The sequence below is a fragment of the Helianthus annuus genome, chromosome 11, assembly GCF_002127325.2.
Source record: "Helianthus annuus cultivar XRQ/B chromosome 11, HanXRQr2.0-SUNRISE, whole genome shotgun sequence".
In the NCBI taxonomy this organism is placed as follows: Eukaryota; Viridiplantae; Streptophyta; class Magnoliopsida; order Asterales; family Asteraceae; genus Helianthus; species Helianthus annuus.
Genome location: NC_035443.2, coordinates 134,601,840 through 134,627,040, shown reverse-complemented (window position 1 = coordinate 134,627,040; position 25,201 = coordinate 134,601,840). Strand labels below are relative to the sequence as shown.

General features: G+C 42.5%; 1 protein-coding gene across 1 annotated transcript; it reads right to left on the bottom strand.

Moving 5' to 3' along the window:
- Nucleotides 1-20,807: 20,807 nt before the first annotated feature.
- On the bottom strand, nucleotides 20,808-23,033 carry LOC110886121 (PHD finger protein ALFIN-LIKE 3). The gene is made up of 5 exons (XM_022133879.2): nucleotides 22,795-23,033; nucleotides 22,676-22,708; nucleotides 21,867-22,089; nucleotides 21,651-21,786; nucleotides 20,808-21,307 (listed from the first exon to the last, which is right to left on the bottom strand). Exons 1-5 carry the CDS (start codon nucleotides 22,877-22,879, stop codon nucleotides 21,056-21,058), a joined length of 729 nt encoding a protein of 242 aa, XP_021989571.1. The 5' UTR covers nucleotides 22,880-23,033; the 3' UTR covers nucleotides 20,808-21,055.
- Between the last annotated feature and the right edge of the window lie 2,168 nt (nucleotides 23,034-25,201).

The following is a 25,201-nucleotide window of genomic DNA, read 5'->3' as shown; positions in this document are numbered from 1 at the left end:
AGGTTAGTCAGGACACGTTACGTAAAGCCTACGTAACCCAGTACAATTGCCATATGTCTCCCGGGTCGGGAGGACACGTTGCGTAAAGCCTACGTAACCCAATACCATCTACTGGCTTCCAGGTCGGAAGGCCACGCTGCGTAAAGCCTACGTAGCCCCCACGCGTACCACTGTCCTCGGGGAAGGGCACGTCACGTAAAGCCTACGTGACCCTGTACGTTTTTCCTTTTCTCGGTAAAGAAGAACACGTGGTCGGAAGTTAGTCTAGTAAGTACCGTTAATGAGAAGCCCTCATTAGCCAGGATAAACATGGGAAGCCCCCACCAGTAAAATGAACACAAGGTTTGGGAAGCCCCCACCTTTAGTACACACTAGTATGGGAAGCCCCCACTAGTTAAACTTATGCACTATGTTATGAACTTACTTTCTGTGAACTCGCTCAACTAGTTGTTGATTATTTGCTGCATGCCTTGCAGGACCTTAGGTACATTATGGAGCTTGCACAAGGAGGAGCAGGTCGTTGTGGGATATGGATTATGAACTTTATCTGAACTTACAACTATTTTGAGATTACAAACTATGCTTCCGCTACTTAAACGATGTTTGGTTTTGAAACATCAATCATGTCATGATGATTTACATTAATTACTTTTATATTAAATGCTATGTTTGATATGATTGATGGCTTGATCCTGGTCAGTCACGCTCCCAAGCGGTGGTACGCCGCGGGTGGATTTTGGGGGTGTGACAGATTGGTATCAGAGCCATTGGTTATAGAGAACTTGGTTTTGATATGGGAAAACGTTTTATTAAAACCGGACTATAACCAGAATAGTGCTCTCAACGATCCACAACGACGCTTCGCTCCACGTGCAAGACTCGACATCCTAGGTAATAAGGTTATGTTTATTGCCTGTTTGCTAGAACTGTTTAGAACTTTGCTCGCATTACGCTTAGATACACACGATACTGTAGCATGAGAATCCCTATGTGCTTACACTTTTCTGTCATCGCCCTACTCGCAAACCATTCTTACGTATGCTACTTGTTACAATGAAGATCATGTCTGGACGAATCAACATGACACAAGCCCAGCTAGAGGCTCTCGTTCAAGCCTAAGTCACAGCGGCACTTGCGGCTGCTCAAGCAGGTAGGATAACCTGTAGTTATAACTTACGCTAGGATCTTTAGATCCTACACTCCTAAACTAGCTCTTGTATTTAAACTTTGCCCTACTCGTACAATAGGTCAACACGCGCAGCAGCCTGTCTGCACATTTAAGAACTTCATGGACTGTCGTCCAAACTCTTTCAGCGGCACAGAGGGGGCAGTGGGACTCCTCCATTGGTTTGAGAAGCTAGAATCAGTCTTTGAAATGTGCGAGTGCCCTGAAGCTCGCAAGGTCAAGTTTGCCACTGGCACTTTGGAAGGAATCGCGCTAACTTGGTGGAACGCCCAAGTTCAGATCTTAGGGTTGGCAGCAGCTAACGCCACCCCATGGAACGATTTTAAGGAACTCATCAAGCGCGAGTATTGTACACGTGAAGATATTCACAAGTTGGAGGACGAGCTGTATAATCTGAAAATGGTTGGATCAGAGATCGAAGCATATACCAAACGGTCGAATGAGCTGGCCGTGCTGTGTCCAACTATGGTGGACCCTCCATACAAGCGCATTGAGTTGTATCTCAAGGGATTGGCGCCAGAAATTCAGAGCCACGTGACGTCGGCTAACCTCGAAAATATCCAGGAAATCCAGCGCCTCGCTCATCGCATCACCGATCAGGCAGTGGATCAGAATAAACTGCCCAAACGTGTTAATGCTACTGCTAACGTCACCACCTCAGTTACTCCTGCTACATCTGGTGACAGTAAAAGAAAGTGGGAAGGAGATTCTAGTAAAGGTTCAGCGATTGTTCAGCCACAAGCTCAGCAGCAAAAGATTGACCACTACCAGAGTCCTAGTCAGCAATCCTCTGGTAGTCACAGACAGAGGAGATATCAGGGTAGTCAACCTAGGTGCCACAACTGCAACAGGCATCACCACGGCCCGTGTAATAAGGGTCGCTGTCAAAGGTGTCTTAAGATGGGCCACGAGGCCAAAGACTGTAGGAGCCCTCGCCCTGCGAATCAGAATCAGCAGCCTCAGCAACCAGCTCCACAGAACCAGCAGCAGCAGCAGCAGCCACAGCGTGGAAATCGGGGATGTTTCCAGTGTGGGGCTGAAGGTCACTTCAAACGCGATTGCCCTCAGTTGAACCAGAACCGCAACAACAACAATAATCAGGGCAACGGAAACAACAACGGTGGAAACAACAACAATAATGGCAACGAAGCTAGGGGACGCGCTTTTGTGCTAGGTCGAGGCGACGCAGTGAACGATCCCAACGTTGTTATGGGTAAGTTTCTCCTCGACAATATTTACGTTACTGTTTTGTTTGATTCGGGTGCGGATACAAGCTATATGTCTGTAAAAATGTGTCAACTGCTAAAACGTGCACCAACACTTTTACCCACCAAACATGTAGTAGAGTTAGCTAACGGTAAAAGTCTAGAAGCCACGCACGTAGTTCAGGGTTGTAATCTTATCCTAGCTGGTCAAGCTTTCTCTATCGATCTCATTCCCATAGTTTTGGGTAGCTTCGACGTCGTGATTGGGATGGATTGGTTATCCCAACACCAGACAGAAATCTTATGCAGCGAGAAGGTTATTCGCATTCCTCGTTCGGGTCACGAACCTCTCGAAGTTCAAGGCGACAAGAGTGGTGCAGTGGTAGGCATCATCTCTTTCTTGAAAGCTCAGAAATGTTTACGTAAGGGTCACACAGCCATTCTGGCTCTTGTTTCAGATGCATCAGTAAAGGAAAGGAGATTGGAGGATATTCCAATTGTACGCGATTACCCTCAGGTGTTTCCTGAAGACTTACCTGGCTTACCGCCTCATCGTCAGGTCGAATTTCAGATCGAGCTCGCTCCAGGAGCCGCACCCATAGCTCGCTCACCATATCGTCTAGCTCCATCAGAATTGGAGGAACTGTCTGTGACAACTCGAGTTTTTGACTTTCACTTTCGCATTTAATGCGCGTTGACTTTGACTTTGACTGCTTAGTTGTTGGATTGTGGACTTGAATTATACGAGTTGTGTGTTAATGAAAATATATATATACGTTTTGATTGTTTGATCGTGCATAGTTGTTTGCTACATTGTGAAACTTGTAAACTAGTTAGCATGAAACACATTACATTACACAAACAACCTTCGAAGGATGTCCACGAAACATGGTGCATGAATCGAAGGATGACGAAACACATCCTTCGATCCAGAAGATCATCCTTCGGATTGATAAGTCTCGAAACATATCATTCGGGCCATGAAGGAATCCTTCGACATCCTTCGGCCCAGTCATCTGATGGGCTTGGCCCATTACTGTGATACGTATATATAGGAGTGCATGTAAACTGATGGTTATTTTCAAAGAAAAACCCTAGTTTTCAGTTCGTGTGTGACGGCAATTACAAACACCCGGAGATTATTTGCTGAACAATTCCCTTTTTGCTCTCAATTCCGGTTAGTATTTAAGGTGTATGTGATTATATGATTTACCGATTTACTTGTAATATGTGGATTGTATGATTTATCGGATACGTATACTAGTCGGATATATGTTAACCAAATTGTTCATATCGTGATCGGATAGTATGTATGTTTTAAAGATATTAGGGTTGTATGTTTTTCGGTTGTGAATGATTGGTAGAATTTGGATGTTCCTCGGATTTGTATACGAAGTGGATATGTATGTTAACCAGATTAATAATCGGCTGGATATTGTAATCGGTTGGTATATACGTTTTGAATGATAGTTATGTTGATCGGATTGTTACTCCATGGATTCACACATTGATATTGATTAGTGTAAACTTGATGTGTTTCAAGGTTAAACTGATTGTATGTAAATAGGATTGTGTTCATTAGGGTTCTTGAGAAACAACTTGAATTCAGCCTGTTTGATCGATGATTTGTGTTGAGACTGTTAGGATGTCATGTTAACCGAAGGATAGCTTTGGTCGAACCATTGTTATGATTGACCGAACCATAGTCTGATCGACAGATAGTTGGACCGAAAGATAATTGGACCGACAGATAGTTGGACCGAGAGATAACATGGTCCGAAGGATAACCTTCGGTCCGAAAGATAATGGACTGTCGAAGGATGAATTATGAAGTATGAATCGAAAGATGTTAGGGTCTTGCATAATGTCTTGAACAATTGAACATATGTTGAATTAATTGACATGCCATGCTTGGTGATGAACATGTTTGTGTAATACTACGTGTTGTGCTGATATGCAAACTGACTGCTGTGTGAACAATTAATTGCATGCGTAATATTCCGACCATGAACTGATTTGCTATACGTGTATACAATAGGACGTGATTGATTAACTGTGAGCGCGTGTACTTATTTAGCATACCGAGCAAACCAAGGTGAGTTCACACTCTTACCAAGGCATGGGGTTCCCGGGGTGTTGGGAATGGGATTGAAAGGTTGATTAGATACTCTATTGACACTATGACTAGACTACCACATCACTATCCTCGGTTGTGAAGGATACCTATAGTTACGAGTAGTCTAGTGGTTAGGAAACGTGGAACACCACCACAGGAAAACGTGGAACACCACCACAGGAAAACGTGGAACACCACCACAGGAAAACGTGGAACACCACCACAGGAAAACGTGGAACACCACCACAGGAAAACGTGGAACACCACCACAGGAAAACGTGGAACACCACCACAGGAAAACGTGGAACACCACCACAGGAAAACGTGGAACACCACCACAGTAAAATATACAAACGGCCCAGTAGAGCCACCTATTACAAATGAACTTACTATTACGCATTTCCTTTATGTGAACTCGCTCAACTAGTTTGTTGATCATTCTGTTACATGCCTTGCAGATCGTTAGGTACTTGGAGCTTGCACACGGAGGAGCTGGTCGTTGTGGGGCTTGGATCGTGATCACCTTGTTAAACACTTTTGATGTCTGATACTGATTTGCTATGGGTTTTACAATGATACGCTTCCGCTAAACAATGTTAACTTACTTATGTTTTGGAAACACCTTTCATATGGAAATGGTTTGGATTATAATGTGATTACTTTTACTTTATACAATGTTCTGTATGATTGGTGGCTTGATCCTGGTCAGTCACGCTCCCAAGCGGTGATACTCCGCAGGTGGATTTTTGGGGGTGTGACAGATTGGTATCAGAGCCATTGGTTATAGAGAACTTGGTTTTAATATGGGAAAACGTTTTTATTAAAACCAGACTATAACCAGAACAGTGCTCTCAACGATCCACAACGACGCTTCGCTCCACGTGCAAGACTCGACATCCTAGGTAATAAGGTTTATGTTTATTACCTGCTTGCTAGAACTGCATAGAACTTTGCTCGTAGTATGCTTACATTACTTTGCTCACAACTTGTTATTGCTTGAGAACACATACGTGCTTACACTCTTCTGTCATCGCACTATTCGTGAACCATTCTTACTTATGCTACCTTTACTGTTCGATCATGTCTGGACGTGTTGACATGACTCAAGCCCAGTTGACGGCTCTCATTAACGAACAAGTTGCTGCGGCACTTGCAGCCGCACAAGCAGGAGGTATAACCTGCTATCCCAGACCTATCCTAGGTCGTTAGATCCTACTCTCGTGACCCAACTCTCGCGCTTAACCTTGACCTATCTTTCTCGCGCAACGGGTCAGAACGCACATCAACCTCTCTGCACATTCCAGAACATCATGGACTGTCGTCCAAGCACATTCAGTGGCACATTCAAGAACTTCATGTGTGAACGCCCTGAGGCTCGCAGGGTCAAGTACGACACGGGTACTTTGGTAGGAATCGCGCTAACCAGGTGGAACGCGCAAGTACAGATACTAGGGTTGGCAGCTGCTAACGCCACCCCCTGGAACGAATTCAAAGAACACATTAAAAGGGAATACTACACGCGTGATGACATCCACAAGTTGGAAGTGGAGCCTTACCATTTGAAAATGATGGGGTCAGAAATTGAAGCTCATACGAAACGATAGAACGGACTGGCCATCTTGTGTCCAACCATGGTGGACCCTCCAAACAAGCGTATCGAATTGTACCTCAAGGGTCTAGCCTCAGAGATTCAGAGCCAAGCTACATCGGCTAACCTCGACAAAATCCAAGACATTCAGTGTCTTGCTCATCGCCTCACGGATCAGGCAGTGGAACAGAACAGGCTACCTAGTTGTATCAGCGCTATTACTATCGCTACCACTTCTGCTACTCCCGCTACTCCTAGTGACAACAAGCGGAAATGGGATGGGTATTCCAGCAAGGGTTCAGCTACCGCTCGGTCTCAAGCACAACAGCAGCACAAGAATAGTGATCGCCTGAGCACAGCAGAAGCTAAGGAATTCAGGAGCCCACGGCTTGCACACCGGAATCGCCAGCAGCAACAGCAAGCAGGAATCCTATACAAAGAAAAGATTGTTCGCATTCCTCGTTCTGGTCAAGAACCTCTCGAAGCTCAAGGCGACAAGAGTGGTGCCGTGGTTGGCATCACCTCTTTCTTGAAGGCTCAGGAATGTTTGCGGAAGGGCCACACCGCAACTTTGGCGAAGACCATTCAGTTGTACGCGACTTTCCTCAGGTGTCTCGCAAGGATTTACCTGGTCTACCGCCGCATCATCAGGACGAATTTCAAATCGAGCTCGCTCCAGGAGCAGCACCCATAGCTCGAGCACCGTATCGCTTAGCTCCACTAGAATCGGAAGAACTATCGACACAGCTACCAGGAATCTTGGATATGGGATTTATCCGACCTATCTCTTCGCCTTGGGAGCTACAAGAACTATTAGATACCAATTATCGGTGAAAAAGAAGGATGGCACCTTCAGGATGTGAAATTGATTACCGTGAATTGAACAAGATCACAGTGAAGAACCGTTATCCTTTTCCACGCATTAATGACTTATTCGCCCAGTTGTAAGGGTCGAGTTACTACTCCAAGGTTGATCTACAGGCTGATTATCATCAGCTGAGAGTCCGGGATGAGGACGTCTCCAAGACAGCTTTCAGAGCTCGCCTGCAGTTTTTCATGGATCTTATGAACAGGGTGTGCAAACCCTACCTTGACAAGTTCGTCATTGCCTTCATCGACGCCATTATGATCTACTCCAAGAGTCGGGAGGAACACGAGCAGCACTTACGTCTTAACTTGGAACTTCTTCGAAAAGAGCAACTGTACGCAAAGTTTTCAAAATGCGACTTCTGGCTTCGTGAAGTCCACTTCCTAGGCCATGTGGTGAACAAGAATGGGATTCATGTCGATCCATCCAAGGTTGATTCGATCAGAAATTAGCCTGCACCGCGTACACCGACAGAAATACGCCAATTCTTGGGTTTGGCAGGTTACTACAGACGGTTTATTAGAGGCTTTTCAAAGATCACGCAACCACTTACGCTACTGACACAGAAGGGTGTTACCTATCGCTGGGGAGAGCCCCAGGAGACTGCTTTTCAGCACCTAAAGGATAGACTTTGCAATGCACCTATCCTCTCATTGCCAGAGGGCACAGACGACTTCGTGGTTTATTGTGATGCATCCATTCGGGGACTGGGATGTGTGTTAATGCAGCGCGACAAGGTTATCGCTTACGCCTCTCGTCAACTCAAGGTTCACGAGCGCAACTACACGACGCACGATTTAGAGCTGGGAGCTGTTGTTTTCGCGCTTAAGATATGGCGACACTACCTGTACGGTACCAGGTGCACGATTTACACCGATCACAGGAGTCTCGAGCATATCCTTAAGCAGAAGGATTTGAATATGCGTCAACGACGATGGGTCGAGTTACTTAACGATTACGAATGCGCTATCAAGTATCATCCAGGCAAAGCCAATGTTGTGGCGGATGCCCTTAGTCGAAAGGACACTTTACCACGGCGCGTGCGAGCGCTACAGCTTACGATTCAGCCTAGCCTTCCTGCTCAGATACGAGCTGCTCAGACAGAAGCCCTGAAGCCCGAAAACGTCAAGGCTGAAGCCTTACGCGGCTCACGACAACAAATGGAACAAAAGGCGGACGGCGCCTACTATGTCACGGGCCGGATTTGGGTCCCTCTCTATGGCGGTCTACGCGAACTCGTAATGGACGAAGCACACAAGTCTCGCTACTCGGTACATCCAGGGTCGGATAAAATGTACCACGACAACAGCACTACATATTGGTGGCCTAGTATGAAGGCCCACATTGCTACGTACGTTGGAAAATGCTTGACCTGTGCGAGAGTCAAGGTCGAATATCAGAAACCAGCTGGCCTACTTCAACAGCCTATGATACCACAGTGGAAATGGGAAGAAATTTCCATGGACTTTGTTACAGGCCTACCGAGAGCTCAGCGTGGGAACGACACAATATGGGTGATCGTGGATCGACTCACCAAGTCTGCACACTTCCTGGCTATTAAGGAAACGGATACGTTCTCCACTCTCGCAGATATCTACCTCAAGGAAGTTGTTTCGAGGCACGGGGTGCCCATTTCTATTATTTCGGATCGGGATGCACGATTCACGTCAGAACTACGGCATGCGATGCACAAAGCGTTTGGCTCACGATTAGACATGAGCACAGCATATCACCCTCAGACGGATGGGCAGTCTGAGCGAACTATTCAAGACATGCTTCGAGCGTGTGTTATTGATTTCGGCAACGGCTGGGAAAAGCACCTCCCTTTAGTGGAGTTTTCGTACAATAACAGTTATCACACCAGCATTCAAGCCGCTCCATTCGAGGCATTCTACGGACGTAAATGCCGGTCACCCCTCTGTTGGGCAGAGGTGGGGGATAGTCGAATTACGGGTCCAGAGATTGTAGTGGACGCTATAGAAAAGATTGCACAGATACAACAACGCATGACGGCAGCACGCGACCGTCAGAAAGCCTACGCGGGCAAGCGTAGCAAGCCTTGGAATTTCAGGTCGGGGACCGGGTTTTATTGAAAGTCTCACCCTGGAAGGGTGTGGTTCGATTTAGTAAACGAGGCAAACTCAATCCACGGTATGTTGGACCATTTGAAATCACTGAAGGAATAGGCCCAGTAGCCTACAGACTGAACCTACCAACTGAACTCGGTGCAGTTCACTATGTATTTCACGTGTCGAATCTGAAGAAGTGTCTGTCAGATAAGACCCTCATAGTTCCTTTAAGGAACTCACTATCGACGAGCGGTTGCAGTTCGTCGAGGAACCAGTTGAAATCACGGACCGGGATGTGAAGGTCCTCAAAAACAAGAGAATCCCTCTTGTTCGAGTTCGTTGGAACTCCAAACGTGGTCCAGAGTACACCTGGGAACGCGAAGACAGGATGAAAGAAAAGTGTCCCCAGTTATTCGAAACCAATGCATCCACTTCTGAGGCTGAAGCTACTACTACCGAATTTCGGGACGAAATTCCAAATCAACGGGGGGATGATGTGACACCCCAGGAAAATCAGTGAACGATGTAACTTACCTAGCTTCCTCAGTAAGTGCGTACCAAATTTCGGGACGAAATTTCTTTTAAGTTGGGGATAATGTGACAACTCGAGTTTTTGACTTTCACTTTCGCATTTAATGCGCGTTGACTTTGACTTTGACTGCTTAGTTGTTGGATTGTGGACTTGAATTATACGAGTTGTGTGTTAATGAAAATATATATATACGTTTTGATTGTTTGATCGTGCATAGTTGTTTGCTACATTGTGAAACTTGTAAACTAGTTAGCATGAAACACATTACATTACACAAACAACCTTCGAAGGATGTCCACGAAACATGGTGCATGAATCGAAGGATGACGAAACACATCCTTCGATCCAGAAGATCATCCTTCGGATTGATAAGTCTCGAAACATATCATTCGGGCCATGAAGGAATCCTTCGACATCCTTCGGCCCAGTCATCTGATGGGCTTGGCCCATTACTGTGATACGTATATATAGGAGTGCATGTAAACTGATGGTTATTTTCAAAGAAAAACCCTAGTTTTCAGTTCGTGTGTGACGGCAATTACAAACACCCGGAGATTATTTGCTGAACAATTCCCTTTTTGCTCTCAATTCCGGTTAGTATTTAAGGTGTATGTGATTATATGATTTACCGATTTACTTGTAATATGTGGATTGTATGATTTATCGGATACGTATACTAGTCGGATATATGTTAACCAAATTGTTCATATCGTGATCGGATAGTATGTATGTTTTAAAGATATTAGGGTTGTATGTTTTTCGGTTGTGAATGATTGGTAGAATTTGGATGTTCCTCGGATTTGTATACGAAGTGGATATGTATGTTAACCAGATTAATAATCGGCTGGATATTGTAATCGGTTGGTATATACGTTTTGAATGATAGTTATGTTGATCGGATTGTTACTCCATGGATTCACACATTGATATTGATTAGTGTAAACTTGATGTGTTTCAAGGTTAAACTGATTGTATGTAAATAGGATTGTGTTCATTAGGGTTCTTGAGAAACAACTTGAATTCAGCCTGTTTGATCGATGATTTGTGTTGAGACTGTTAGGATGTCATGTTAACCGAAGGATAGCTTTGGTCGAACCATTGTTATGATTGACCGAACCATAGTCTGATCGACAGATAGTTGGACCGAAAGATAATTGGACCGACAGATAGTTGGACCGAGAGATAACATGGTCCGAAGGATAACCTTCGGTCCGAAAGATAATGGACTGTCGAAGGATGAATTATGAAGTATGAATCGAAAGATGTTAGGGTCTTGCATAATGTCTTGAACAATTGAACATATGTTGAATTAATTGACATGCCATGCTTGGTGATGAACATGTTTGTGTAATACTACGTGTTGTGCTGATATGCAAACTGACTGCTGTGTGAACAATTAATTGCATGCGTAATATTCCGACCATGAACTGATTTGCTATACGTGTATACAATAGGACGTGATTGATTAACTGTGAGCGCGTGTACTTATTTAGCATACCGAGCAAACCAAGGTGAGTTCACACTCTTACCAAGGCATGGGGTTCCCGGGGTGTTGGGAATGGGATTGAAAGGTTGATTAGATACTCTATTGACACTATGACTAGACTACCACATCACTATCCTCGGTTGTGAAGGATACCTATAGTTACGAGTAGTCTAGTGGTTAGGAAACGTGGAACACCACCACAGGAAAACGTGGAACACCACCACAGGAAAACGTGGAACACCACCACAGGAAAACGTGGAACACCACCACAGGAAAACGTGGAACACCACCACAGGAAAACGTGGAACACCACCACAGGAAAACGTGGAACACCACCACAGGAAAACGTGGAACACCACCACAGGAAAACGTGGAACACCACCACAGTAAAATATACAAACGGCCCAGTAGAGCCACCTATTACAAATGAACTTACTATTACGCATTTCCTTTATGTGAACTCGCTCAACTAGTTTGTTGATCATTCTGTTACATGCCTTGCAGATCGTTAGGTACTTGGAGCTTGCACACGGAGGAGCTGGTCGTTGTGGGGCTTGGATCGTGATCACCTTGTTAAACACTTTTGATGTCTGATACTGATTTGCTATGGGTTTTACAATGATACGCTTCCGCTAAACAATGTTAACTTACTTATGTTTTGGAAACACCTTTCATATGGAAATGGTTTGGATTATAATGTGATTACTTTTACTTTATACAATGTTCTGTATGATTGGTGGCTTGATCCTGGTCAGTCACGCTCCCAAGCGGTGATACTCCGCAGGTGGATTTTTGGGGGTGTGACACTGTCAAAACAGCTGCAAGAACTCTTGGAAAAGGGTTTCATACGACCAAGCTCTTCGCCTTGGGGAGCTCTAGTACTATTCGTGAAAAAGAAAGACGGTACGTTCAGGATGTGCATCGACTACCGTGAACTCAACAAGGTGACAGTGAAGAACTGTTATCCTCTTCCACGCATAGACGACTTATTCGACCAGTTGCAAGGGTCGTGCTACTATTCGAAGATAGATTTGAGGTCGGGGTACCATCAGCTGAGAGTCCGGGATGAGGACATCTCCAAGACAGCCTTCAGAACTCGTTACGGTCACTACGAGTTTCTCGTCATGCCATTCGGGTTAACGAACGCGCCTGCTGTATTTATGGACCTTATGAACAGGGTATGCAAACCCTATCTTGACAAGTTCGTCATTGTTTTCATCGACGACATTCTGATTTACTCCAAGAGTCAGGAGGAACACGAGCAGCATCTTCGTTTGATATTGGAACTCCATCGGAAGGAACAGCTGTACGCTAAACTTTCTAAATGCGACTTCTGGCTTCGTGAAGTCCACTTCTTAGGCCACGTGGTGAACAAGGATGGGATCCATGTCGATCCATCCAAGGTAGACTCGATCAGGAACTGGCCTGCACCGCGTACGCCGACAGAAATACGCCAATTCTTGGGTCTGGCAGGTTACTACAGACGGTTTATTAGAGACTTTTCGAAGATTGCTCAGCCGCTTACGTTACTGACACAGAAGGGTGTTACCTATCGCTGGGGAGAGCCCCAGGAGACTGCCTTTCAGCACTTAAAGGATAGACTTTGCAGCGCACCTATTCTCTCATTGCCAGAGGGCACAGATGACTTCGTGGTTTATTGTGATGCATCCATTCGGGGACTTGGATGTGTGTTAATGCAGCGCGACAAAGTTATTGCTTACGCTTCACGTCAACTAAAGATTCACGAACGGAACTACACGACGCACGATTTAGAGCTGGGAGCTGTTGTTTTCGCGCTTAAGATATGGCGACACTACCTGTACGGTACCAGGTGCACGATTTACACCGATCACAGGAGTCTCGAGCATATCCTTAAGCAGAAGGATTTGAATATGCGTCAACGACGATGGGTCGAGTTACAAAACGATTATGAATGCGCTATCAAGTACCATCCAGGCAAAGCCAATGTTGTGGCTGATGCCCTCAGTCGGAAAGACACTCTACCACGGCGCGTGCGAGCGCTACAGCTTACGATTCAGTCCAGTCTTCCTGCTCAGATACGAGCTGCTCAGACAGAAGCACTAAAACCAGAAAACGTCAAGGCTGAAGCCTTACGCGGCTCACGACAACGAATGGAACAGAAGGCAGACGGCGCCTACTATGTAACGGGCCGGATTTGGGTCCCACTTTATGGCGGTTTACGCGAACTTGTACTGGATGAAGCTCACAAGTCTCGCTACTCGGTACATCCAGGGTCGGATAAAATGTACCACGACATCAGCACTACTTATTGGTGGCCTAGTATGAAGGCCCACATCGCTACGTACGTTGGAAAGTGCTTGACCTGTGCGAGAGTCAAGGTCGAATATCAGAAACCAGCTGGCCTACTTCAGCAGCCTAAGATACCTCAGTGGAAATGGGAAGAAATTTCCATGGATTTCGTTACAGGCCTACCTAGATCCCAGCGTGGGAACGATACAATATGGGTCATAGTTGATCGACTCACCAAGTCTGCACACTTCCTGCCGATAAAGGAAACGGATAAGTTCTCCACCCTCGCAGACGTCTATCTTAAAGAAGTTGTTTCGAGGCACGGGGTGCCCACGTCCATCATTTCGGATCGCGATGCACGATTCACGTCAGAGCTTTGGCAAGCAATGCACAAATCCTTTGGCTCACGATTAGACATGAGCACAGCATATCACCCTCAGACGGATGGGCAGTCTGAGCGAACGATTCAAACTCTCGAAGACATGCTTAGGGCATGCGTCATCGATTTCGGCAACGGCTGGGAAAAGCACCTCCCTTTAGTGGAGTTCTCATACAATAACAGTTATCATACCAGCATTCAAGCCGCGCCATTCGAGGCATTGTACGGGCGTAAATGCCGGTCACCCCTCTGTTGGGCAGAAGTGGGGGATAGTCAGATTACGGGTCCAGAGATAGTAGTGGACGCCACAGAAAAGATCACACAGATACGACAACGCATGGCGGCAGCACGCGACCGTCAGAAAGCCTACGCGGACAAGCGTAGAAAGCCATTGGAATTTGAGGTCGGGGACCGGGTTTTATTGAAAGTCTCACCCTGGAAGGGTGTGGTTCGTTTTGGCAAACGGGGCAAACTAAATCCGCGGTACGTCGGACCATTCGAAATCATAGAAAAGATTGGCAAAGTAGCATACAAGTTGAACCTACCAGCTGAACTCGGGGCAGTTCACAATGTCTTTCATGTATCGAACCTAAAGAAGTGCCTATCAGATGAAAACCTCATCATTCCTTTTAAGGAACTCACTATCGACGAGCGGTTGCAGTTCGTCGAGGAACCAGTGGAAATCACGGACCGGGATGTGAAGGTCCTCAAACACAAGAGAATCCCTCTTGTCCGAGTTCGTTGGAACTCCAAACGTGGTCCAGAGTACACCTGGGAACGCGAAGACAGGATGACAGAAAAGTACCCCCAGTTATTCGAAACCAATGCTACCACTACTGAGGCTGAAGCTACTACTTCGGAATTTCGGGACGAAATTCCAGATCAACGGGGGGAGGATGTGACACCCCAGGAAAATCAGTGAACAGTACAGTTTACCTAGCTTCCTCAGTGAGTGCATACCAAATTTCGGGACGAAATTTCCAATTAGTTGGGGATAATGTGACAACTCGAACTTTAGACTTGCCTTGATGTAACGTTACGTGCTTATGTGACATTTTGAACTAATGAATGTTACGTGATTTATTGAATGTCGTTATGTGCTTAGTGTTTTACGTGTTTGCATGTTTATCGAGCCAAACCCGATTGCACATTAAACCGGTCACACAAGCCCTTTGGGCCACACTTTGAAAATCGGACTCCATTAGATAACCGGATGGGCTCGGCCCAATCCCCCACTCGCAACACACAAAACCGGAACTAGGGGTTGGTTTCACTACTTTTGCAACACACCACACACACAAACCCTAGGCGATTTCCTTCTCTCGTGTGCTTGGAACCCGACGGCACAAGAATTCTATTCGGATCACCCTTGTTTCTTCTCCAATCCGGTTAGTGATTATGTATTGTTTGGTGGTGTGTTATGATTTGTATGTTATGATTGCTTGATACCGAAACTTGTTGTGTATGATATTATTAGATTGGGTCGATGATAGATAATGTTCATGTAATTGGCTTGCTCATGAAATCGGATATATGTGTTTTGTATGATGTTAATCGGCTTATGTGTATAGTCAGGGGTCACAAGAAATCGGATGGTATGATATAAGTTAAACGGTAATCGGAATGCTTGTGATCAGTCGATGTGCTAGACGATTCGGATTAAATGTTATGATATATGTTCATGCGAATTGTTAAAAATTGTTCATATGATTGTTAGGGTTCATGAGAGTTCTTGATAAAATACCTTGTTTGATCGATATCATGCTAAACGAATTGTTAGAAATCTGTTAATGGAGCTGGGTATAATTGGAAACTATTATGTGATTGTAACCGATCTGCATGAAATCAGGAAAACCAGTTACACACACGGTTGCGACTCGGTATCACTCGTTGCGAGTCGGAACCCCACTCGAGACCACAAACAGCACAAGCCGAGACCACGGTTGCGAGTCCCGTTGCGACTCGTAACCAGACCATGATGAACCGAGATCACCATTGCGACTCGCAACCAGCTGTTGCGACTCGAAATCTCCGGTTGCGACTCGAGATCTCCGTTGCGACTCGAGACCACCATTTACACGCACACTGTTTGGGCCTTCACTGTCACGGGCCCAATGATTTGATTTGTGGACTGTTTGCTATTGGACCTTTACTATTACAGGTCCAACTGATTGGGCCGGACACTTGGCTATTTGTTTAACTGTCTGCTTTGGGCTGCTATTGGAATACGTGTTCATTGCCATGATCAATACGTGTTAGTAATCTACGTTTTTTATACAAACCTGACTTGCATAATAACCATGATAGGACGTGAGTGACCATTTACTTGCTACTTGTACTTTCTGTGTATCTGCCGAGCAAACCAAGGTGAGTTCACACAGCCAAGGCATGGGATTCCCGGGTTGGGAATTGGGTTGGATATGTTGAATATGGAATGATTACTCGTACTTACGCATTCTCTAGACTATAGACCATCGTCCTCAGGTTAGTCAGGACACGTTACGTAAAGCCTACGTAAGCCAGTACAATTGCCATATGTCTCCCGGGTCGGGAGGACACGTTGCGTAAAGCCTACGTAACCCAATACCATCTACTGGCTTCCAGGTCGGAAGGCCACGCTGCGTAAAGCCTACGTAGCCCCCACGCGTACCACTGTCCTCGGGGAAGGGCACGTCACGTAAAGCCTACGTGACCCTGTACGTTTTTCCTGTTCTCGGTAAAGAAGAACACGTGGTCGGAAGTTAGTCTAGTAAGTACCGTTAATGAGAAGCCCTCATTAGCCAGGATAAACATGGGAAGCCCCCACCAGTAAAATGAACACAAGGTTTGGGAAGCCCCCACCTTTAGTACACACTAGTATGGGAAGCCCCCACTAGTTAAACTTATGCACTATGTTATGAACTTACTTTCTGTGAACTCGCTCAACTAGTTGTTGATTATTTGCTGCATGCCTTGCAGGACCTTAGGTACATTATGGAGCTTGCACAAGGAGGAGCAGGTCGTTGTGGGATATGGATTATGAACATTATCTGAACTTACAACTATTTTGAGATTACAAACTATGCTTCCGCTACTTAAACGATGTTTGGTTTTGAAACATCAATCATGTCATGATGATTTACATTAATTACTTTTATATTAAATGCTATGTTTGATATGATTGATGGCTTGATCCTGGTCAGTCACGCTCCCAAGCGGTGGTACGCCGCGGGTGGATTTTGGGGGTGTGACAATAACCCTGACACTTTTCAATGTCCATATAGTTCATAATGAGGTCTTCAAGTCTACATCTCCAATACCTGTGATATCAAGCATTTGATCATCTGCTAAACGAACTTTACCAAAGTTACCTGTTCGTAGATTCTTGACCATATCTGGGCATGAGATAGCATGGAAAGAAGCACCTGAATCCATAATCCAAGATTCAACTGAATCTTCAACAAAACAGATGAGAACATCACCTAATTCTTCTGAGGATACACTGTTTACTTCTTTCTTTGAAGCGGGTTTTGTACATTGGCTTCTAAAGTGACCTTTTTCTTTGCAATTCCAACATTCAACGTCTTTTCTGTTCTTTGACTGTCCCCTTCTTCTGGACTTGGACCTGCCTCGATTTTGTCCTCTTTCGTTTCTTCTTCCTCTACTTTCTGTATGCAATAAAGAACTAGAACTAGAAGTCTCACCACTGCTTCTCCGTCTGATATCTTCGTTTACTATCAAGTCACGAATACTATCGAAAGTGAGTTTGGTAGTGCCGGATGCACTACTAACAGCTGTGACTGTGCCTGACCAACTGTCGGGCAACGATGATAAAAGGAGTAGTGCTTGAACTTCATCTTCAAACTTTATTTAAACTGAGGCTAAACGAGAGATAATCGAGTTAAACTCATTTATGTGAGCGGTAACCGACATGCCTTCCTTCTTCTTAGTGTTAACCAATTGTCGGATGAGGAATACTTTGTTTGAAGTGGATGGTTTTTCATACATGTTGGACAAAGCTCTCAATACACCATATGTGGTTGTTTCATTGACAATGTTGTAAGCAACACTCTTTGCCAAAGAAAGCCTAACCACACCCAAAGCTTGTCTATCCAACAACATCCATTCTTCATCATACATGTCATCTGGTTGTTCACCTGCCATAGGCAAATGGAAACTTTTCTGATACAATAAATCTTCAATTTGCATTTTCCAAAATCCATAATCACTTCCATCGAACTTATCAATCTTGATTTTACTATCTTCTGCCATTAAAACAAAAGTTACCAAATTACTACTAACCAAACGAGTTTGTACTGCTAAGTGGTAATTTATACGAGCGAAAGCGATAATCAGAAACAAATAACTTATCTGTTTCAAGCTTTAATGGCAAGGGACAAGTATTGATGGATAATGAGATCTTGTTCAAAGTTGAGGGACCTTTCTTGATAAAATTGAGAAATTCAATTTTCTTCACCAGAAAATAAAAGTTGAGGGGCTTTTTCTGATAAATTGAGAACTTCAATTTCTCCACCACCAGAAATAAAAGATGAGGGGCCTTTCTGATCAAATTGAAAACTTCAATTCTCCACCAGAATAAAAAAAGAAAAGATGAGCGTGTTTTCTACCTCAATTCCACAGAACACAGAAAAACTCTGCTCTCCAGTTCTTCTTCTTCTTCTTCTTCTTCTTCTTCTTCTTCTCTTCTGTTTGTGTTTCAAACAAGAGCAAGACTGGGTTCAATCGGAACCCTAGACAGCGGCGGCGACGCTGGACATATGGAGGCTGGCGGAACTGCCGGCAGTTCTGACGGCTGTGTTGACGGCTGTGTTGACGGTGATTTTCTGATCAGAAACATGGCGGCTTCGGAATCACTGCTATGATTCACCTGAGCGGCGACGGTTACTGGTTCAGAACCCTGAACAGTAACTGCGGACCTGAACAGAGGAAACTGGCGTGAAAGGACCGGCTGAAACTGATGCAAATCAGAACCCTAGTTCAGATTTCTGCACCTTCAGGTATCTCCTTCTTCTACACCTTCGTTTCTGTTCGTTTATGTTCGCTTTTGTTCGAATCTGATCGATTTCTGTTCGATCTGTTCGGTTTCTGTTCGTCTTCTGATCGATTTCTGTTCGATCTGTTCGGTTCAACAACAAGAGCCTGAGCTCTGATACCAGTTGTTAGGATCAGAATACACTCACGAACACAAAACTCTCACACACACACACACAATTTTCTGTTGAAGAACACAAAGATTTATAGTGGTTCGGTCTGGTTCTGACCTACATCCACTCTCGGTAACTAGGAATATTTGTATTAAGCTTTGGTACAAGTATTTCAGATACAAAACAATCTCTTATATAAGATTGGATGAAAGAGGAAAGTGAAGAAAACAAGATCCGTGAATAATGGGTCACAGACCCATGTCCCCTTATCCTCTTATCCTTTTGATAAGAAAGGATTTTCTAATCTCCACTTGATCAAGTGGCCTTCACACTCAACAACTATGACAGGACGTAACATGTCTTATACTTTACATTGTTGGATGAGTTTATGCATAAACTTGTAAAATTAAATTTGTAGTTGGCCTTAATATTTATTATATAATTAAAAGTTACTCAATTATTCATGTCGATAAAGAAAACTATGCCGTTACTTGAATACTTGGTACATTGAGTGTCATATAGTATAGTAACTTTCTCAGGGGTTCGGGTTCTTCGTATCTTAATGATTTCATTGAAAGGCTACCTCTAAAACAATTAAAAGTAGGTGTATTTGGTTCACTGAAATGGTACCTTATGAAATCTTGAATGGTTAAGTTCGATAAACCTGCTAAAAGCAAAACAAGACAAGTTTACGCTTGCCCAAATATTTATCGCCACTTTCTCCACAACCATTTATCCCCGTCATTCAAATCCATGCTCCAATACTTTTGCCTCTCCGTACGCCATAGTCGACAATATCTAACCTTCCAAGCAATCGCCGGTGATATATAACCTTCCACACCAGTACCGCCCTATGCCATGCCGACGATAGGTAGCATTCTACCTTCTCAAAAGACAGTGTGGATTTAAATTCTTTGAAGTAAAAAATTAGGTGATATTTAAGTGTAAAAGTTTATTATTGATATAAACTATTAATTTTATGTAAAGATAAAAGAACATGAATATTTGATGAAGCTATAAGTGCAACATGTGGGATTGTCTAGATTCTTATGCTATTATTTTGGAAGAATTAAAGGTAAAATGTATACACATTGATCTTGTGTGATATTGCAATGACAGAGTTTGAACGAAAACAGAGTAGGATCAGATTCCTAAAATTCAAATTGGTTGGGTGGGTGGGGGGAACTTTTTAAAATCCAATACTTTACATAAAAAAAAAATCGAAAATTTTCGGCAAAGTTAAAACTACGGAAAATTTTTATTACACTCATTTTAATTGGGTTTTCTAAAAATAAATATAGATTTTGAAAAAGAGATTCTTTCTGAGTTATTAATCCAATCATTAAGTGTAATTAGTTTTAAAGGTATATTTCTATCATAGAAATTCTATGTTCCATCCCGTTAGCTCATTTCTATGTTCCTTCCCGTTATATTCAGTGTCATTTCCATACATTTTGTTACGTGTTCTTATATCTAGTTATGCATTTTTCACCGTCCATATGGCGTTTTTGGGCATTCATAGGAGCTCGTTATGGCTGCTTTTACAATGTTATACGACGTATTAAAATTGGCTATATGTATACTCGGTTTAATATGCTTGAAGGGCGGAATCAACTTGAAGCTTGAAAGGTAGAAAAGAAAATCGGAAAGATATAGTGAAGATGTCAACAAGTTGATGTGTGTTGAGATGAATTGAACCTATAAATCCTTATGTACATCTACCTCATACAGTATTGTAACATGCTTCCTATGTTACATCCTACAGTTTTTATACAAAATATTAAAAAAATTATTTTCTAAAATAAATGAATTAAGGAATCACATTTAAATAATTTGTTAAGTGGAGACTAAAAAAGCCAACAAAAATCTCAATTGAACAGCACTTGAAGGAATTAGTCTGTCAGTTAAGTGACCCCCCCCCCCCACACACACACACACACATACACACACAAAACAGAAAGAATAGACCAAATGAAATAGTATATTACAACTACAGAAAGTATACTTTGAATCAAAATCAAATCCAAAATCTTCAAATGAGCATAACCTATACAATTCATCAAGGTTATGGCTCCTTTGTCATAAACGCAACGTCTAACTTTCACTTCACGATTTACAAGTAACTATAGCATGACTGAGTTAATCTTTTCACAACAACAAGAAGCAAAATGGCTATACGGGTATACGCTAAATCCAGTCAGTTTCTGTACTCTATGCTTTGGTTCGTTTCAGGGCGCACAAAGGGCATTCATACTTGTCTATCTCATCGGCCATTGTGGTTGTGACATTCACACACTTGCCATGATACCATAACGGACAGAAGTCACACGCGATCCAGAACTCATTCTTCTGGTAGACTTCGCCACAACGGCCACATGGTGTCTCCTCTTGTTCTTCTTCACTCTCCATATGACTATCTTCTACAATTTTTGAGGTGGTTTTACTCGGTCCATCACTTGATATCTGAAAATATGAGGACTTAATGGGTTAAATGATCATAATAAGAAGTTAAGTAAAAAGAAAACGGGTGAAATGGATAGGTTGAAAACCACCAAAAGTGTATCTTTAGTAATCCACATCCTCCTAAAATCTTTTGATTCTATATATTTTGATAAAATTATAGTTTTTATGATCATGTTTAACACACAGACTACTTCAAAACAGTTACAAAAAAGCTAACTCATTTATACCCCCTCATATACTTACAAGTAAGGCAACAATTCTAGTTTTGTGATTGTATTTAACACACAGAAAGGGTCACTTGACCCGTATTTAAAACATAACTACTTAAATCATATTTGCTTACCTTTTGGGGGATCCTGGAATTGCTTCCGCTGGCTTCACCACTCTTGTCTATTCTAGGCGTGTTTTGTACAACGTTCCATTTTTTTACATTTTCAACCACATTGGTCAGACGGTTAATCAAGTTAAACAAACGCGTCCTGTAACAAAAAAAGAATATGAGTCGTTGTGGACTGCAACAGTAGACATCATGCATTTAAAAGTTAAAAATAGTGTGAACCTTTGATTTTTATTTAGATATGCAGCGTAGAAGAAAGCCACATTGAGTAACCACGAGTCACTGTGGACTGCAACCAGGTAGAGCCACTCGTCTCGGCTCATCTTATTTCTTGCAAAGTTGATTCCAAGAGCGGGGTCAGGAATCACTGGTGGGACCTCATGTGATGGAAGTGTCACTTCCCAAGTTCCATCTGGATATCCATATAGACAGAGATTGTCTTTGTCTGGAACAACACAACCATACATTCAAGAGTATCAAATAAAACTTCTCAAACGGGTCGGGTCGAAACAACAACCACGTTCAGGTTTGGGTCAGCCTGGCGGTTCACAGGTCGACCTGTTTAACTCATTTATTTTTATAAAAGTTCAAAAAAATATTATCAACTGATACACCACTCTGAGAAAGTTGTTAATATCAATTTCTAATAGTTCCCATACTAGACTTTTATGTATTAATCTCAGGTGGATTGCCAAAATGTAAACTTTGAAAAAGAAATCACCATTAAATTTTTATAGTTTAAAGCTTATACATACATTTTTCTATTTTTTGATCGTAAATTTGTGGTTGTTAGAATCTTAATATGCAAAAGAATAAAAATAACTGGTTAAACGGGTCGTATTCGTGTAGTGCATGCGTGTTGTCCGCCTTGACATGTTGACACAATTTTTGGTCCATGACATGTTCTTGTTCGACCCAAGAAACAAGAATCTAGTCTTTAACAACTCCATTAAACTTAATTCAAGAAATCTGGATTAAATATCAACACAACTGACCCACATTTGAATAACCGAATTCACAGAACAATGTACCTGAATCACACTGAGCAAAGAATGTATCAACATCTGGGTAAATTCAAACAACAAAGAAGATAATCAGTAACTTGAATCAATCGGGAAAAGATACCATGAGGGTTAGAAACTGAAGTTACCATGGGTTAAAGCATTAATCAATCCTCTACGACGACAGCAGTAATCTCCGAAAATATCTGCAACTGTACGAGGTATCGATGCCATACCCAACAAGAAAGCAATTTGGATTTGATGTTTACGCAGAGTGTGTGTGCGTGTGTTTTTGAAGAAGAAGAAGAAGAAGAGTGTGTGTGTGTGTGTTTGAAGAAGATGAGTGGGGTTTATGGAGGGAAAGGAGTTGTAACGGAAAAGCTGAAACGGTTAGAAAAAGAGGGAGAATGGGGATTCTTGTCTTCTTGCAACAAAGTTTTCTTTTAATTTGAGTTCGGCTTGGTTCAGCTCTAGCTTAACTCGTGATTAGTTTTTCAAGCTCGTGTTTGATTCATTTCTTATTTCTTAATTAGTTATATACATTTATGATTATTTTTAATATGTATCTAATTATAGATTTTGTATATAACATAATATATATACCTTATTCAGTTTATTATATCATAATTTTATTTATTAATAATAATTATGTGAATAATAAAATCGTTTCTCATGCTTGGATATAATTCTTAGATCCATCCAAAAAGGTTTTTGTTCTCAACTGAACAACTCATGTTTTAAAATTATTGTCAGATTCATCCACTTTTCTAAACCTGCTAAAAACTAATATTAAATGAGGGGTATTTTGATCAATTATTATTTGTTTTCTTTGGAAGAATTACATGTATCCCTATATTTAGTGTGAGGTTCATTGGGGAATACTAAAAAAGTGGGGAACAGTGGGGAACCGACTCAAACGAACTCCGATTGGACTCATTCCAGCGGCGTTGGAACCGGCTCGTCGAACCCTAATTAGGATCTCTTAACCCTAAACACTAAATCATAACCCTTAAACCCCAAATATATTAGGGTTTGGCTTTTAGGGTTTAGCTTTAGGATTTAGCCTTAGGGTTTGGCTTTAGGGTTTATAGTTTAGCTTTAGGGTTTAGCTTTAGGGTTTAGGGTTTAGCTTTAGGTTTAGCCTTTAGGGTTTAGCGTTTAGGGTTTATAGTTTAGATTTTACGGTTTACCTTAGATTTTAGCCTTATTTTTTAGCTTTAGGGTTTAGAGTTTAGGAGTTAGGATTTAGGGTTTAGGGTTAAGAGATCCTAGTTAGGGTTCGACGAGCCGGTTCCAACGCCGCTGGAATGAGTCCAATCATAGTTCGTTTGAGTCGGTTCCCCACTGTTCCCCACTTTTTAGTGTTCCCCAAAGAACCTTCCTCTACTAGCCTAATTATATATATACCCAACCCAAAAGCTAAATTACAAATATCCCCATTCTTAATGAAGTTACAAACAAAGATAATTAAACCAATCAACAATTTAACATAATAACACAAGTACACAACTGTTCTTTCTTCTCCGGCGCAAATATTAACTCCACAAAAACCTAACCTTTGCCGGCCAAACCAATGGCGGCCACTGATTCCATTTGGTTGCCCGCGGTGGTCACTGATTCCATCTGGTAGCCCGCAGCGGCAACCAGTACTGGCCAAAACTTCTAATCTGGTTCCATATTTGTTCGCCGGCGATTCAAACGTGTGTTGGTTATCGTTGTCTCAAGGGCGTACCCACCCTAAGGCGTGGGTGGGCGGGCGCACCACTTGAAAAAATATTTTTTAGTGTTTTTTTTCGTCGGAAATTTCGACCGCACCCCTTGGAAATTTTCACCCGCACCCCTTGAAAATTTTCAACCGCCCCACTTAGAAAAAAATATTATGAATTTAAAAAAAATTAAACACTGATTATTATTTAATACACAAATATATAACACAATTTATATAATTATTCTTTAACCACTTAATTACTTAACCCAATCAAAGTCCAAGCTAAAATATATTTTTATTAACCCAAGCCCAAACCCTTTCAAAGAAATTTGAACTAAATAAAATAACTCAAACCGATCCACCCATTCCAATTCCAAATACCGCCCCAAAAAAACTCCTAGCGACTTGACGCCACTGCTTACGATTGGATGACTTTTTTTGCCGGAAAAACCAAAATTCCGGCAAGACCGACCCATATTACGCCAGAACTCTGATATAGAACTAGTATAGTTTCTTTATTGATTTTTTTTTTTTTGTTTTGTGTGATGATTAGGAGAAAATTAAGACGTATAAGGGTTTCATATATATATATTTTTTTTGGCTGTTGTAGACTTGTAGTTAAATGATTTTGTTGTTTTATTTATAGCTTTGTTTGTTTAAATGATAAGTTACAAGTAATCAACATTTAATATTAGGGCTTGAATCTTTGAAAATAAAATTGAAAATTGTTGACTATGGTTGAACATGATTGTTTATTTTGTTTAAGTTTTTAGTGTTGTTTTATGAACTTATGGAGCGATTTATATGTGATAGGGACCATCAGTAAGAATGTAATGAACTTATGGAGT